The sequence below is a fragment of the Nicotiana tabacum genome, chromosome 1 (assembly GCF_000715075.1).
Source record: "Nicotiana tabacum cultivar K326 chromosome 1, ASM71507v2, whole genome shotgun sequence".
NCBI lineage: Eukaryota > Viridiplantae > Streptophyta > Magnoliopsida > Solanales > Solanaceae > Nicotiana > Nicotiana tabacum.
In genome coordinates this window covers 221168741-221184905 of record NC_134080.1, presented here as the reverse complement: position 1 = coordinate 221184905, position 16165 = coordinate 221168741, and the positions used below count along the sequence as shown (strand labels likewise).

Sequence of the window (16165 nt, the reverse complement as noted above, 5' to 3'; positions counted from 1 at the left end):
AAGAAGGTGGAGAAGAAAGTGGTACCGGTAGGGGATGGAGTTCTTTACATACCACGAGGTCGAGCTGAGAAGACGCAGAACTTCGTAATCAAAAAGACAAAACCTATGTACGTGCCGAAAGGGGCCTATGTGGTCCGGGGGACGATTCAACCACCTCGGCTGAATGAGCCAGTGGTTATCGGACGCGTGCCACAAAAGCCAATGACCAACCCATCCACAGTGCCGTGGAATTATCAAAAGACTTTGGTAATGTACAAAGGTAAAGAGGTCATGGGAGAACTTCCAGAAAATACTTTCATTGGAAGGTATTCAAACACCCAAGAACTGAACAACGCCACACAAAGGTGCTTCCCGCCAAAAAAGCCCGTAAGTGTTGAAGAAGCGGAAGTGTTCTTCCAACAAATGAAAATGCCGGATTACGAAGTGATAGATCAACTGCGCAAGTACCCCGAGCAAGTGTCCATGCTATCATTATTGATGAGGTCGGCCGAGCATCAAAAGATCTTACTGAAGACCTTGAATGAAGCATATGTGCCAGTTGAAACCTCGGTTGAGCAATTAGAGCGGATGACAGAAAGATTCTTCGCCGTCAACCAAATCTCTTTCAGCAAGAACGATCTACCCCCGGAAGGAGCGGCACACAACAAGGCTTTGCATCTAACAGTTAAATGCGAAGACTATTATGTCAAGCGGGTAATGTTGGATGGAGGCTCAGGCGTTGACATTTGCCCGCTCTCCACGCTACAAAGAATGGAAATTGGGACCGGAAGAATCCGACCCAACAATGTCTGCGTAAGGGCTTTCGACGGCATCAAGAGAGATACCATGGGAGAAATAGACCTGTTATTGGTCATAGGACCAGTCGAATTTCAAGTAACCTTCCAGGTGCTCGACATGGATACATCCTACAATTTTCTCCTTGGCAGACCTTGGATCCATGCGGCAGGAGCCGTGCCTTCCACTCTTCACCAGATGGTGAAGTTCGAGTACGAAGACAGAGAGATCGTGGTCCATGGGGAAGATGAGCATGCTATTTATCGGGACCCATCCACCCCATATCTGGAACCGAGAGAAGGGAGCGAACATACGGTCTATCAAGCTTTTGAGATTGTACTGGCAGAGCAGCACGAAGAGGGAATACCCTGCCCCCAGCCTTTCTTGTCTAACACCTCGGTTATGGTGGCCAAAGAGATGATCCAGCACGGATTTAGGCTAGGGAAGGGGCTTGGACGAACCCTTCAGGGAATAACAGAACCCATTACCTTGCCAGTCACCAAGAAACCTTTTGGACTAGGTTTCAAACCTACTCCAGCAGACGAAGAGTGGGTAAAGAAAAGGAAAAATGAGGGTTGGAAGTTACCTCGACCACTGCCGGATTTATATGCAACTTTCATCAGGCCAAGGTACGTTGAAGAAGAAGATGATGAAGTCTTCACAGCTGAGGAAATCGAGGAGATATGTGGGGCGATGAGAGAGATGCTCTACGAGGTCCACATGGTTCAACCAGGTGAAGGCACAAGCACTGCTGAGATGCTGTACATGGGGCCGAACGCCCAACTTCAAAACTGGGAGGCCACGCCATTCCCGACTAGACGGAAGTCCGGGTAGACCTGTCCTGCCACCTTTCCTGTGTCACAAGTTATCTCCAGGACATAACTTGAGCGTTTTCTTCCTTTCAATTGTTGTTTTGAATTCCTAAGTTGTAAACATTGTTGTCTTCCAACTTTCCAAAGAAAAATAAAAAAAAATCATCATTGCTTTCCCATTCTTTCTTTTGTTCTGATTTTTGTTATTTTTCCTTTTACCTTTCTTTTCAATTATAATAATGCGGCTTTAAATATGACATGCTTGCGGATTTCACGCCCAGGTCACAATGAGCTATTTAACTGCGAATTAATGAACCCAGAATCAGAATATGATGCGGAAGAAGCTTTTAGGGAGATAAACCGAGAGTTGGAATATTTCGAGAATAAACCTAAGCCAAATCTGAATGACACTAAACCGGTAAATTTAGGAACCCCGGAAGAAATCCGGGAGACCAAGATAAGCATTCACACGGACAAGAAAACGCGAGAGGCGATAATTCAACTTCTTTTTGAATTTAAAGACGTGTTTGCTTGGTCATATGATGACATGCCGGGACTAGGTGTTAATCTAGTGGTTCATAAATTGTCGATTCATCCTGATTGTCCTCCAGTTCAACAAAAGCAACGAAAGTTCAAAACTGAGGTCAGTGACAAGATTAAAGAGGAGATCACCAAACAACTGAAAACGGGAGTGATTCAGGTAGTCCAATATACAACATGGTTGGCGAATGTGGTTCCAGTACCAAAAAAGGACGGGAAAACTCGGGTATGTGTAGATTACCGAGATCTGAACAGAGTCAGTCCTAAAGATAATTTCCCGCTGCCCAACATCCACATCCTCGTTGATAATTGTGCCAAACACGAGATACAGTCTTTTGTAGATTGTTACGCTGGGTATCATCAGGTATTGATGGATGAAGAGGACGCCGAGAAAACTGCCTTCACCACGCCTTGGGGCACCTACTGTTACCGAGTCATGCCGTTTGGTTTGAAGAATGCTGGGGCTACTTACATGAGGGCCATGACTGCCATTTTCCATGACATGATGCATCAGGAAATAGAGGTGTACGTGGACGATGTGATAGTCAAGTCCAGGACGCAGGATAATCACATCCAAGACTTGAGGAAATTCTTCGAGAGATTAAGGAAGTATGACTTGAAGCTGAACCCAGCCAAATGCGCTTTCGGAGTTTCGTCAGGCAAACCTTTGGGCTTCATCGTAAGCAGGAGAGGAATCGAGCTAGATCCAACTAAGATAAAATCCATCAGAGATCTACCTCCCCCGAGAACAAAGAAAGACGTGATGAGTCCGTTGGGCAGGTTGAATTACATCAGTCGGTTTATTGCCCAGATGACAAGCACGTGTGAGCCCATATTCAAGCTGTTAAGGAAAGATGCAGCGATTAAATGGACCACTGAATGTCAAGAAGCTTTTGATAAAGTCAAAGAATACCTTTCGAATCCCCCGGTCTTGGTCCCTCCAGAATCGGGAAGGCCACTTTTCTTGTATCTAACAGTCTTAGAGAACTCTTTCGGTTGCGTCCTCGGGCAACACGACGTAAACGGAAAGAAGGAGCAAGCAATCTACTACATGAGCAAGAAATTCACCAACTACGAGGCCAAATACACTCTGCTGGAAAGGACATGCTGCGCTCTCACATGGGTTGCTCAAAAGTTGAGACATTATCTCCAAGCCCACACTACGTTCCTCATAAGCAGGTTGGATCCTTTGAAGTATATATTTCAGAAACCAATGCCTACTGGGAGACTGGCTAAATGGCAAATCTTGCTTACGGAATTCAACATAGTCTATGTCACTCGCACGACAATGAAAGCCCAGGCGTTAGCAGATCATTTGGCCGAAAATCCGGTCGATGAGGAATACCAGCCATTGGATACCTACTTTCCAGATGAAGAAGTAAACACCGTAGAAGTGGCCGCGGAGGAAGCTCATGTTTGGAAGATGTTCTTTGATGGAGCCATGAACGCCAAGGGTGTAGGGATTGGGGAAATTTTGATCTCGCCTTCTGGTCAGCATTATCCCGCCACAGCTAGACTTCGTTTCTTTTGCACAAATAATACAGCTGAGTATGAAGCCTGCATCACGGGCATGCATATGGCAATAGATCAGGATGTCGAAGACTTACTGATTATGGGAGATTCTGACCTGATTATCTGGCAAGCTCAAGGCGAATGGGAAACTCGGGATGTCAAACTTATCCCTTACCGACAGCATGTGGAGAACCTCAGCAAGCGCTTTACATCAATAGAGTTCAGGTATATCCCGAGGTGTCACAATGAACTGGCAGATGCACTTGCTACTTTGGCTTCAATGCTACCCTACCCGGGCAATGCCCACGTCGATCCTTTGGAAATCCAAAGGAAAGACACGGTTACTGCAATGTAATCAAGGCAGGATCAAATACGCAGCCGTGGTACCATGACATCAAGAGGTTCCTAAAGACACAAGAATACCCCGAGCACGCTACTGGAGATCAAAAGAGGACCATTAGGCGACATGCAAGTGGTTTCTTTCTAAGCGGTGAATTGTTGTATAGGAGGACCCCGGACCTCAATCTTCTAAGATGTGTCGATATCGAGGAGGCAAGGAAGATCATGCACGAAGTACACGCAGGTGTGTGCGGACCTCACATGAACGGTTATGTCTTAGCAAAGAAAATCCTTCGAGCAGGTTATTACTGGATGACCATGGAAAAGGATTGCTTTAGCTTCGTTCGGAAGTGTCATCAGTGTCAGGTGCACGGTGATTTGATTCATGCACCTCCCACGGAGCTGCATCCCATGTCTGCACCTTGGCCATTTGTCGCCTGGGGCATGGACGTCATTGGACCAATCGAACCGAAGGCTTCGAATGGACACAGGTTTATACTGGTTGCCATCGATTACTTCACAAAATGGGTAGAATCTGTCACTCTCAAGTCGGTCACTAAAAAAGCTGTAGTGGATTTTGTACACTCAAATCTTATCTGTCGTTTCGGTATTCCTGCGACTATCATTACAGATAACGCAGCAAACTTGAACAGTCACTTGATAGGAGATGTATGCGAGCAATTCAAGATAACGCATAGGAATTCTACTCCTTATCGGCCGAAAGCCAATGGTGCTGTGGAAGCGGCGAACAAAAACATCAAGAAGATTTTGAGAAAAACAATCCAAGGTTCCCGACAGTGGCATGAGCAGTTACCATTTGCACTGTTGGGGTATCGCACTACGGTACGCACATCAGTAGGAGCGACTCCTTATCTTTTGGTTTATGGGACCGAGGCTGTAATACCGGCAGAGGTAGAAATTCCTTCGCTTCGAACCATTGTCGAAGCAGAAATCGAAGACAGCGAGTGGGTCAAGACTCGGTTAGAGCAATTGACTTTGATTGATGAAAAGCGAATGGCCGCGGTTTGTCACGGACAGTTGTACCAACGAAGGATGGCCCGTGCTTACAACAAGAAAGTCCGACCCAGGAATTTCGAAGTAGGTCAGCTGGTACTGAGGCGTATTCTGCCGCATCATGAGGAAGCAAAAGGGAAGTTTGCTCCAAATTGGAAAGGCCCATACATCATAAGGAAGATATTGCCGAGAGGAGCATTGTATTTAGGTGATATCGAAGGAAATGACCCCGACACAGCAGTAAATGCGGATGCAGTCAAGAGATACTACGTCTGAATTATACTCCAGTAGTCTTGACGCATTTGAAATGACGAAGGTTTTATTCCCCACTACTCCCCAAACACTACCCAATTCTCTCTACAAACCTTTGAGCCGCTTACAAAAAAAAAACATTGATTGAGGCCTGAACTACGTTTGACTTGATTCCGAAAGGATACGTAGGCAGCCTCTCCCTGAGGTTCAGTCACACCAACAATAAAATCCCATTCACCCTGAAATTGAAACTGGGGCACGTCGAACAGTTTAGAAGTTAGTATCATCTGCCTCTCTTTACCAAGCACAAGCTTTCAGATCAATTATCAAAGATAGTGGGAAACCAATAAGCGTCACAAATGGAGACTGGCACACTCTGAATCGAGAAAGAAACAAAATGAGAGAGTCTCGTCGGTGAAAACCTTCGGGCACCACGAGGCGACGGGAGTAGAGAAACCAAAATGAGAGAGCTTGTTTAGTAAAAACTTGCAAAGAGTGCTATCAAGCGATGACAGGAAGAGAAATGAGAGAGGTCAGCTGGCGAAAACCCGCAAAGGGCGCTGTTGGTCGAAAAGAATGACTCCACCCCAAGGAGGTCTCGGCAAAGCTCCACCAGTTTGGAATCACAGATCCGTTCTGGTTCAGGGAAACGCAAGTCTATGGAAGGTCAGGCGTCCAGTCCAAAGAGCATGTCATGTCATTAAAGCTAGCATTATCTTCCTCAGATAAGTCTTTCTCGTCCCGAAGGGGGCACTCCTTTTCTGAAATTTGTTTTATCTTTTCTTTGTTTTTCTTCGAATCTCTTTTATGTTTAAGCCCAAGTTCTAGATGTACCGGAAAGGACAGGTGGCAGGTTTGGTTGCACGGAATTCCGTTTCATGAAGGAAAATGCCTCATTTCGTTGGTACGATTGCCCAAGCCTGATGAATCATGATGTTTGATGGTGTTTAAAGTAAAGAGGAAAGAGAGAAATCTTCCCCAGCAAGTCCGCCTTCGGACGAATCCCCACAGAGTCTCCCTCTGTACAAATCCCCACAGAGTCTCTCTTTGTACAATCTCCCACAGAGTCCCCCCAATATGAAAATCCCCGTTGGAATTTCCCCAGCACATCCCCAGCGAGTCCCTTTGTAAAAATTCCCCAAAGATCTTACCCCAACCAAGCCTAGAAAGCCCGCTGCGAAACAATTACCCAGCATGCCCCATTGTACAAAGATCCACACAAAGAATACACTTTGTAAATATTCCCCCATAGGACTTCCTTTTGTACAAATCCCCACAGAATACCTCCAATAAAATCCCCGTTGAGAACCTCCAAGCAAAACGGGACACAGAAAAAAAAAAAAAAAAGGCCTTACGAGGCAAATCATCACAGAACCTGGAAATGCAAGCTTGAGCGGTCTAAAGGGTTTCGACATATGAATCAAATCAATGGGGGGACTTCGCAACAGAAATGAAGACGCAACAAAGCAACCGGGAACGATCAAGGTCACCAAACCGACCGTCATTTCCGAACTAACAATTGTTCTTTGTCTGAAAAGTTGAAACAGGTTTAATCCAAGACAACCGTGCAAGAAGCAGGTGTCGCCCAAAGGAGAAGGTACATGGGTACAAGAAATATTTTGGCAATAAGGAATTCACTCGAAAGGTAAGTTTCCACGAAACTCCCTTTTGTCTTTTACTAAAACAAGAAAATTCAAAAAAGAGGTCAGTTGTTTGTTCTCGAATTTTGCCCCCAGCTAATCACCATTAGGGTTTTAAACCCTAAAGTGAATTTTTCCTTTAATCAGCATTAGGGTTTTAAACCCTAAACTGAATTTTTTCCTTTAGTCAGCATTAGGGTTTTAAACCCTAAACTGAGCTTTTCCATGCAGTCAGCATTAGGGTTTAAACCCTAAACTGAACTCTTTCCTTTCAGCCAGCATTAGGGTTTTAAACCCTAAACTGAGCTTTTCCATGCAGTCAGCATTAGAGTTTTAAACCCTAAACTGAACTCTTTCCTTTCAGCCAGCATTAGGGTTTTAAACCCTAAACTAAGCTTTTCCTTTAGTCAGCATTAGGGCTTTAAACCCTAAACTGAATTTTTTCCTTTAGTCAGCATTAGGGTTTTAAACCCTAAACTGAGCTTTTCCATTTAGTCAGCATTAGGGTTTTAAACTCTAAACTGAACTCTTTCCTTTCAGCCAGCATTAGGGTTTTAAACCCTAAACTGAGCTTTTCCATGCAGTCAGCATTAGGGTTTTAAACCCTAAACTAAGTTTTTCCATTTAGTCAGCATTAGGGTTTTAAACCCTAAACTGAGTTTTTCCATTTAGTCAGCATTAGGGTTTTAAACCCTAAACTGAACTCTTTCCTTTCAGCCATCATTAGGGTTTTAAACCTTAAACTGAACTTTTTCCATTCAGCCAACATTAGGGTTTTAAACCCTAAACTGAGCTTTTCCATTCAATCAGCATTAGGGTTTTAAACCCTAAACTGAATTTTTCCTTTAGTCAGCATTAGGGTTTTAAACCCTAAACTGAACTTTTTCCATTCAGCCAGCATTAGGGTTTTAAACCCTAAACTGAGCTTTTCCATGCAATCAGCATTAGGGTTTTAAACCCTAAACTGATTTTTTCCTTTAGTCAGCATTAGGGTTTTAAACCCTAAACTGAACTTTTTCCATTCGGCCAGCATTAGGGTTTTAAACCCTAAACTGAGCTTTTCCATGCAATCAGCATTAAGGTTTTAAACCCTAAACTGAATTTTTCCTTTAGTTAGCATTAGGGTTTTAAACCCTAAACTGAACTTTTTCCATTCAGCCAGCATTAGGGTTTTAAACCCTAAACTGAGCTTTTCCATGCAATCAGCATTAGGGTTTTAAACCCTAAACTGAATTTTTCCTTTAGTCAGCATTAGGGTTTTAAACCCTAAACTGAACTTTTCCATCCAGCCAGCATTAGGGTTTTAAACCCTAAACTGAGCTTTTCCATGCAATCAGCATTAGGGTTTTAAACCCTAAACTGAATTTTTCATTTAGTCAGCATTAGGGTTTTAAACCCTAAACTGAACTTTTTCCATTCAGCCAGCATTAGGGTTTTAAACCCTAAACTAAGCTTTTCCATGCAATCAGCATTAGGGTTTTAAACCCTAAACTGAATTTTTCCTTTAGTCAGCATTAGGGTTTTAAACCCTAAACTGAACCTTTTCCATTCAGCCAGCATTAGGGTTTTAAACCCTAAACTGAGCTTTTCCATGCAATCAGCATTAGGGTTTTAAACCCTAAACTGAATTTTTCCTTCAGTCAGCATTAGAGTTTTAAACCCTAAACTGAACTCTTTCCTTTCAGCCAGCATTAGGGTTTTAAACCCTAAACTGAGCTTTTCCTTGCAGTTAGCATTAGGGTTTTAAACCCTAAACTGAATTTTTCCTTTAGTCAGCACTAGGGTTTTAAACCCTAAACTGAGTTTTTCCCTTTAGTCAGCATTAGGGTTTTAAACCCTAAACTGAATTTTTCCTTCAGCCAGCATTAGGGTTTTAAACCCTAAACTGAACTGTTTCCTGTAGTCAGCATTAGGGTTTTAAAACCCTTAAGCTGAACTTTTCCCTAGTTGGTCAGTATTAGAGTTTCAACTCTAAAACTGAACTTCTCCCCAGCTAGTCGGTATTAGGGCTCCAACCCTAAACTGAGCATTTTTATCTTCCTTCACCAATTTTATGAACTTCTTGGCGAATAATTCACGAAATTTTCCTAGTGAAACTGGGGCAGAAAATTTCGTTCGTTTGTTTGTTTTCTCCTGCAGGTCTAACCTCAAGCCACACGGATCGAAATGACCCACGAGATGAGTCTCAACTCAGAATCAAAGAAGAAAAAGACAAAAAGAAGATATCCCGAGACATCAGAGTGAATGGAAGGCGGATCGACTCCAACATTTGATTTGAGGCCCTGACCTCTGCCAGTCGCGTTTCACTCAGTATCCCAAAGATTGAACAAGTCGCCGCAACTCGCAAGCATCAAGATTCGGATCAAAGTCTCCAAGCACAATCAGCTAAGACCCAAGATCAAGTCGTAAAAGAATCATAGATAGGAATCTTGTAACTCGCAGTTTGACATGCATATAAGTAGTTAGTCCGTTTTGGGCCAAGCCCGGACGGTTTTCTCCAAAAGGCCTCACACCGTTAAGAGTTCCATACACCTTATATGTTGACTTCCAATCTTACTAATGTGGAACTTTGTTCACACACCCAACAAAAAGAAAGATATTTTGCTTTTTTTATTATAAAGAAAATAGATTAACCAAAAACTTTTAAATCGATAAGAGTCGATTTCCCTTTTAAAATTATTTAAGAACCCATCCAATTTGAATTATTTTACTTTATTTAACAATTTTAATTTATTGTTGCTCCTTCTTTAATAATTTTCGAACTAATTTCGTAATTAATATTCCTCCGTGTGACTAAACAAAACAATGTTCTTTTTTTATATTTTAGAAGTAACCACATTTTGATTTTACAGTGTATTATTGCCTTTATAAAGAATCTAGAAAAATTTTGAAGTTCAAATCTCTTATATCTTTCAATCCAAGTCAAATAAGGAAAATAATTGTAGGAAAGATTAATCCAAACTGAATTAGGAAATCTTTACCGTGAAGGCAGCAAGGGCGGCTCCGTAAAATTGGTGGCCTAAAACCAAACTTTAATAAGAGGTCTTATACTTTTTTTATTAGTACGTATACATACATATATGCAAAAAATTTAATCTTGCCATTTTCTTCATACTTGTTGTTTATAGCATATATTCATAAATGACATAGTCTTTAACTTCACATAGTAATATAATTATTTATATTAGAAAAGGAAAATTTAAATAAATGAGATATTAGACATGTATTTGCAATATGTTACCTTTGATATTGTTGTAGAAAATATATTTACTAATATGAAGATTTAAGTAGTTTAATTCAAAGTTTTAAAAATATTTTTACTGTTTAAGAGTGGACACCTTTCTTTCCTTTTTACAACTTTTTGTACTTTATTATTTTTTCTACAAACATTAATATTTTCTAATTTGAAATAAAGTTATAAAATTCATTATTAAAAATTTTGGGGACCTAAATCAAGGCTTTACTAGTCTCCTACTAGAGCCACATATCCGCCCCTGAGATTCTCAATAAAATTTATACAGTCTCACTTAAAATAAGGCAACAATGACAAGAGTATTAAAGGCAGCGAGTTTGTTATTCAGTTACCAAATATGAATGAAGCTGGTTGAACAGTACGTTTATTGTGGGGCAATAGTATGTAAATAATTGTTGATTGTCATGAGGGGCGGCTCAACAAAACTAGTGGCCTAAACCAAAATATATTAAAAAGACCCTGAAACGTCTTTTATAAAATTCATATAATACTGAGACACAAAAAAAAACCTACATGACTTTGATATAGTGGTGGGAGCACAACTCATGATGTATGAGTTAGGTGCGCGTCATATGGTATTGAATTTTTCCCTTAAGTGAAAGTGGTAAAGAGTGAGCTCATTATTCATCTTGTTTTGAACCTTGCGACATTTGCCTCGGGGATTTCTTAGTTAAAAAAGATGAGACACAAAAAAACTTGCTTTCTGGTATGTGGTTCAATCAAATGTGACCAAAAAAATAGTTAATTTAGAGAATTGGAGTTGAAATTAGAACGTAAAATCGTAAGAACCATGAGACTATACATAAAGAAAGAAAAATAAAATTGATGAGAAGGTAAATATATTATTTAATTTAGTGAATTTTTTTTTCCAATTAACTCACTCGATCTTACGTCTACCAAATATTAAAAATTATTAAAATTTAAAATCTTTTATTAATAATTATATAAATATAAATATTATATAATAATATAATAATACTTTTTATTTTTGGGGCCTTAATTATTGGGGCTTAAGGGCTTCACTTGCCCTGCCCTAGAACCGCCCTCGGAAGGCAGAAGCTTCTAATTTTATGAAAGAAAGGAAAAAATAATTGGAACGGAATATTGAAATCCTAACTTTTCACTAATCCTACTTTAACTCAATTAAGGAAGTATTTTCACTAATCCTATATAACTACTAAGTTCGAAATAAAAAGAAATATTACGCCTGCCTTCACTATATTTTACCTACATTAATCTCATCATTCGGCACTCAATTTCATCGTTTTTTCATTCTGTTTAATGCATAAATTCATGAGATGAAAAGGTTGAGATTATCCTAATCAATGTCTCATATTAAGCTATCGAACATCATGCGTTTTCAGCCAAATTTGTCGTTAGTTATGGATTCTTTTACAGCTGCAATCGAAGCATTCTTTGAACACCCGCTTTGATCTTTTTTCCTCTGTGTTTCCAATCTCTTTGTTTTCTTCAAGTCGGAATTTTAGCTACGATGGATTACGGGTTACACAAAGTTGAAGAGAAATCTCCATGTGGTAGGTTCGTTAGATATAGTGACGTGTTAGGTGAAGGCGCTTTTAAAGAGGTGTACCTAGGGTTTGATCAAGTTCAAAACATTGAAATTGCGTGGAACCAAATAAGTTTTCATGGAGAAGATGGTGAAGCATTATTAAAAACCCCAGAAAAGTTGTTCTCTGAGGCTGTTCTATTGCAATCTTTAAACCATGAGAGGGTTATGAAGTGCCTCTCTTACTGGTTTGATTCCGAGGCAAAAACTCTAAACATGATCACAGAATTATTCCCTTCGGGCAGTTTGACAAAGTATATGTTGAAGAGTAATAACGGGACTGGTATTGACTTGAGGAATATTAAGAACTGGGGTAGGCAGATTCTTGAAGGTTTGAGCTTTCTTCATGGACAGAACCCGAAGATCATTCATAGAGACATCAAGTGTGATAATATTTTTGTTCAGAGTGGTGGCAAACAGGTTAAGCTTGGAGATTTTGGGTTAGCGATTCGTCTTATGGAGGGTGATTTCGTCACAGAGGTTAAGGGAACGCCTCAATTCATGGCTCCTGAGTGCTACGATGGTGAATACAATGAACTGGTGGATATATATGCATTCGGGATGTGTCTTCTTGAGATGGTTACTGGTGAATATCCATATAGGGAATGCAACAATCAAGGGCAAATACTTAGGAAAGTGTATATCACTGGTGAAAAGCCTGCATCTCTTGGAAAGGTTAAAGACTCAAGAGTGAAGGATATCATTGAGAAATGTTTACTTCCCATGTCTGTTAGGCCGTCCGCAGACGAGTTGCTGGATGATCCATTCTTTCTGTACAATGGTGGATCATCAACAATGGAGGCTTGTGCTCCTACTGCCAGTTTTGTAGTTAGTCATCCTTTCAGGGGAATACAGTGTTGTGCAAGGGATATTAAGAATTTATATAGGATGAATCGCGCACTTTCTAGTTTAGGAATAAGGCGTAGTTGATTGATTGATTCTTTTACAGACATTTTATCTTGGAGAAAGTTTAGTGTAATTAATGGAACCTTCAAAATGTAAGTATTGCCTTTTCATTTAAACAGTTTCATAATGGAAAAGGAAAAGACAGTTTCATATTTCTTTGACATATTTTCTTGTATTCTGAATCTGTTTTCTTCCTTTTGAGTTTTGCCTTTTCATTTAAACTTTCCAATTCTTGCTTTTGAGACATTGTTTTGACCAATATTATGAAATTAGCTTCAGTATTAAGGCGAGCAGTATCACAAGGTAAGCTAAAATGTAGAAGTGATAAGTTAACAAGCTACTTGTCGCGACAGCTGATGAGGTAGATGGTGTGATTGGTCCAGCGCCAAATACTCTCGATCCACTTGCATTACTTATGTTCAAAATAGATGCATTTGTGCTGTAAAATTCCCAAGATTTGTCAGAATTTCTCTGTTAAAGAAAAGAAGTATAAGAATTAAGTTACCTTGTTGATGGATATTGACATGAACCTCTACCTGCACACAAAGTAAGAACTTAATAATGTTGACAGACATAATATAATTAAAGTAATTAAAAGACTGTTCTCTTTAACCGTTTAAACTTTTAAATGAAATGGTGACGCATTTCAATAAGTAACACGTCATCAACGACATAGTACTTGACTAATAACAAATGTAACTAGCTTACTGGGGTCAGTGTTGGTAGCAATAGCAGTGCCATCAAAATTGCAGCTATTTGGAATTGGATTTTTCTGGTAGTAGTTGTTGAATGCATGCGAAGCATGATCTCGGAGAGTGTTTGGTATGTAGCAGCTGCCACTAGGCTGAATTGCTGAGCAGTCAGCACCACCATAGCCACAAGCATAGTCTAAAGCAACCTGCAATTATAGCGAATCCAGGATTTAAAGTCAATCGATTATAAAGTCCGGACTAGATACAGTGGGTTCTTTTGAACTTTTTGCGTCTAGTCTAGATCCGCCACTAACCTGCAGAGCAATTTGTGAAGCAGCTCGGCTAGCAATACACCAGCTCGCGCCTGAAGACACCGGAGAATTGGCTATCGGTGTCATTACTGAATTAGTCGGCCCAGTGGGAGTCGAATCAGGATTTGAGATTGTTGGATTCAGGACAGGAGTAGATGTGGTAGGATTTCCTGTTGGAACTGTTGTTATAGGAGTTGTAATATCCTTTTTGCTACTAGAAATTGTGTTAGACTTCTCAAATTTCTCCTCTACTTGGTGTAACATTTTCTTCTGCTCTATGAATTCTTTTGGTGGTGCATTTGAACCTGTAAGGAGCAAAGGAACTTTTATTGTCAAAACAAAATACTAGTTAAAGTGCATCAAAATTTTATATTTGAGAACAAACTATTGTAACCTACGGGCGACGGGGAGCCTGGAGCAACAGTAAAGTTGTATCCATGTGACCTATAGGTCACAGGTTCGAGCCGTAGAATTAGCTATTGATGATTGTGTCAAGGTGGCTTCCTACATTACACCCCTTGGGGTGCGGCCTTCCTCGTACCCTGGGTGAATGGGGATGCTTTGTGTACCGGGCTGCTCGACGACTATTGTAACCTATAGGGATGACATTTCTGGTTTTATGTAATTATGACTACTTTATAAACTTTAGGTAATACTCCTATAAGTTACCGGAAATAGTTATCTCTACAAGAAATGTAGTTGTACACCCCCCACCCCCCCCACCCCACCCCCCCAAAAAAAAAAACTATTGTTGCTCGGATTCTTCAGATCACCGGGGGCATATTGAATCCTCGAAAAATAGTGTATTTTTTGGAAGTATCTGACACGGTAAAACAACATTTTTGGAGAGTCTGCTGCAACATAGCTCAGAAGACCTAACGGCTTGAATATCTAATTATGTGTAAAATGTGAAAAGAAATCTAGAATGGTTCTGTTTAACTATGGTGTACGGACTCTCCAAAATACTGCCACACTAGCATCGGATCCTTCAAAAATATACTACTTTTAGAGGATCCAACATGCACCCGACGATATTTTCGAAGAATCCGAGCATTATAGCTGTTTAGCAGAGTTGAAGTAGCATATTCTTTTAAAGAAAAGAGCTGCAACTACTACTTCCTAAGTTTGACCTTAAACTTAACATGCAAATTCTATGAATTTAATTACAAAGCAGAGGAATAATAGAAGAATATAACAAAGAATAAGATACCCTTTTGTAAAAGAAACTTGTGCAAATGAAAGAGATAAGGTTCATTCACCTGAACAGATACAAAGAGAACTGAGTTGAATAAATATAAGACTGCTGAGAATTCTTGTACTTATTGTTCTAAAGTTTCCAACTTTCTTCATCTTCTTTTGTACTATTAAATTCTGCTCTTAGTTTCCCCTGAAAGTGATGAGGACAAACCAGACCATGTCAAAAACAAGAAACCATGATTACTTTCTAGCAAAGCAGATGTTGTTTTGTGTATATATACCTATAGGTTTTAATTTATATAGCAGAAAATGTAAAGAACTTTATAATATCAATATATCTAGTAACACTCATTTTTAGGATATTGATCTCTTCTTCTTCTTTTTTTTTTTTTAATAAATGGTTACTTGTAATTTTTATTTAGCTGATTCGATAGTAAAAATGGCAGCTCGATGCATAAAGTATTTCGTGTTCGCGTAGAGTTTGAGGAAGATCCACGTCCCAAGGAGTATGATGTAGACACCCTATCCTAATACAGTATTAGTGTCTGCTTCTATGGCTAATTTGATAGTTAAAGAATTTTTACAAGAAACCATGATTACCTTCCAGCAAAGCAGATGATTTACTTTATATACACAGAAAAAGTTAAGAATTTTTACAATATCAGTATATTTTAACCTGTTGTACCAGATAACTTGTCTTCTTTTTCTAGTTTTAGATTTTATTTTTTATGAACGATTATCAATAATTATCATGTAGCGATCCGATAGTATGAAATTCTTATTTTTGTCAGTGGCAGATATAGGTTGTGAGTTATGGGTGCTCAAGCACCCATTACTTTTGGTGCCAAACACTATTATTTATAACAAAAAATTGATAATTTATATAAATATATGAACTAAGCACCTGGTCTTAGTAGTGATTTTTTAGATTAAAAATGATCCTGGAAGAAGGGAAAGCAAGTATGCCCGCTTACCCTCACTGACAAAGGTAAAAAAGGATGAGGAGCAAAGACACATAGATTGGTGTTTTGCATGAGTCCTCGACATACGGAAAGAAAATGCAGGACGACGGCTTTCAAAAGACGAGTAAGGCACGGGGAGAGGGAGACTCTCGAAATCAAACGAGACTAGATAGTTGAGCACCCATAACTGAAAAATTCTGGATCCGGCACTGTATATTTTCCATTTACAGAAGTTAAATTCATACCAATATCGACTTGTACAAGCTAGAAAAAGAAGGTGCAAAAGGGGGAGAAGAAGTGGGAAAAGGAGAAGACAAGAAAGTGAAAGAGGGAATTGTTTGGAATTTAAGCGTGGGGTTTGAGTTGAAGTTAGTGATGATAGTAATGATGATAA

The 16165-nt window shown here is 39.8% G+C and overlaps 2 protein-coding genes across 2 annotated transcripts; one reads left to right on the top strand and one right to left on the bottom strand.

The window, feature by feature from the left end:
• The first annotated feature begins 11628 nt into the window (after positions 1 to 11628).
• LOC107795493 (serine/threonine-protein kinase WNK8-like) lies at positions 11629 to 12633 on the top strand. The gene has a single exon (XM_016618151.1). The coding sequence runs from the start codon at positions 11629 to 11631 to the stop codon at positions 12631 to 12633; it is 1005 nt and encodes a 334-aa protein (XP_016473637.1).
• A 138-nt stretch (positions 12634 to 12771) lies between these two features.
• On the bottom strand, positions 12772 to 15098 carry LOC107795492 (uncharacterized). Its single transcript, XM_016618150.2, has 5 exons — positions 14872 to 15098; positions 13616 to 13917; positions 13318 to 13507; positions 13115 to 13145; positions 12772 to 13048 (listed from the first exon to the last, which is right to left on the bottom strand). Exons 1-5 carry the CDS (start codon positions 14960 to 14962, stop codon positions 12871 to 12873), a joined length of 792 nt encoding a protein of 263 aa, XP_016473636.1. The 5' UTR covers positions 14963 to 15098; the 3' UTR covers positions 12772 to 12870.
• Positions 15099 to 16165: the final 1067 nt, after the last annotated feature.

Bases quoted from the DNA above. Each gene is read 5' to 3' on its own strand.
- LOC107795492 (XM_016618150.2), bottom strand. From the start codon at position 14,962: ATGAAGAAAGTTGGAAACTTTAGAACAATAAGTACAAGAATTCTCAGC. The intron at 13,508-13,615 runs GTTAGTGGCGGA...CTATAATTGCAG, and splicing joins CTTCACAAATTGCTCTGCAG to GTTGCTTTAGACTATGCTTG. The intron at 13,049-13,114 runs GTAACTTAATTC...GGAATTTTACAG, and splicing joins TGTCAATATCCATCAACAAG to CACAAATGCATCTATTTTGA.
- LOC107795493 (XM_016618151.1), top strand. From the start codon at position 11,629: ATGGATTACGGGTTACACAAAGTTGAAGAGAAATCTCCATGTGGTAGG.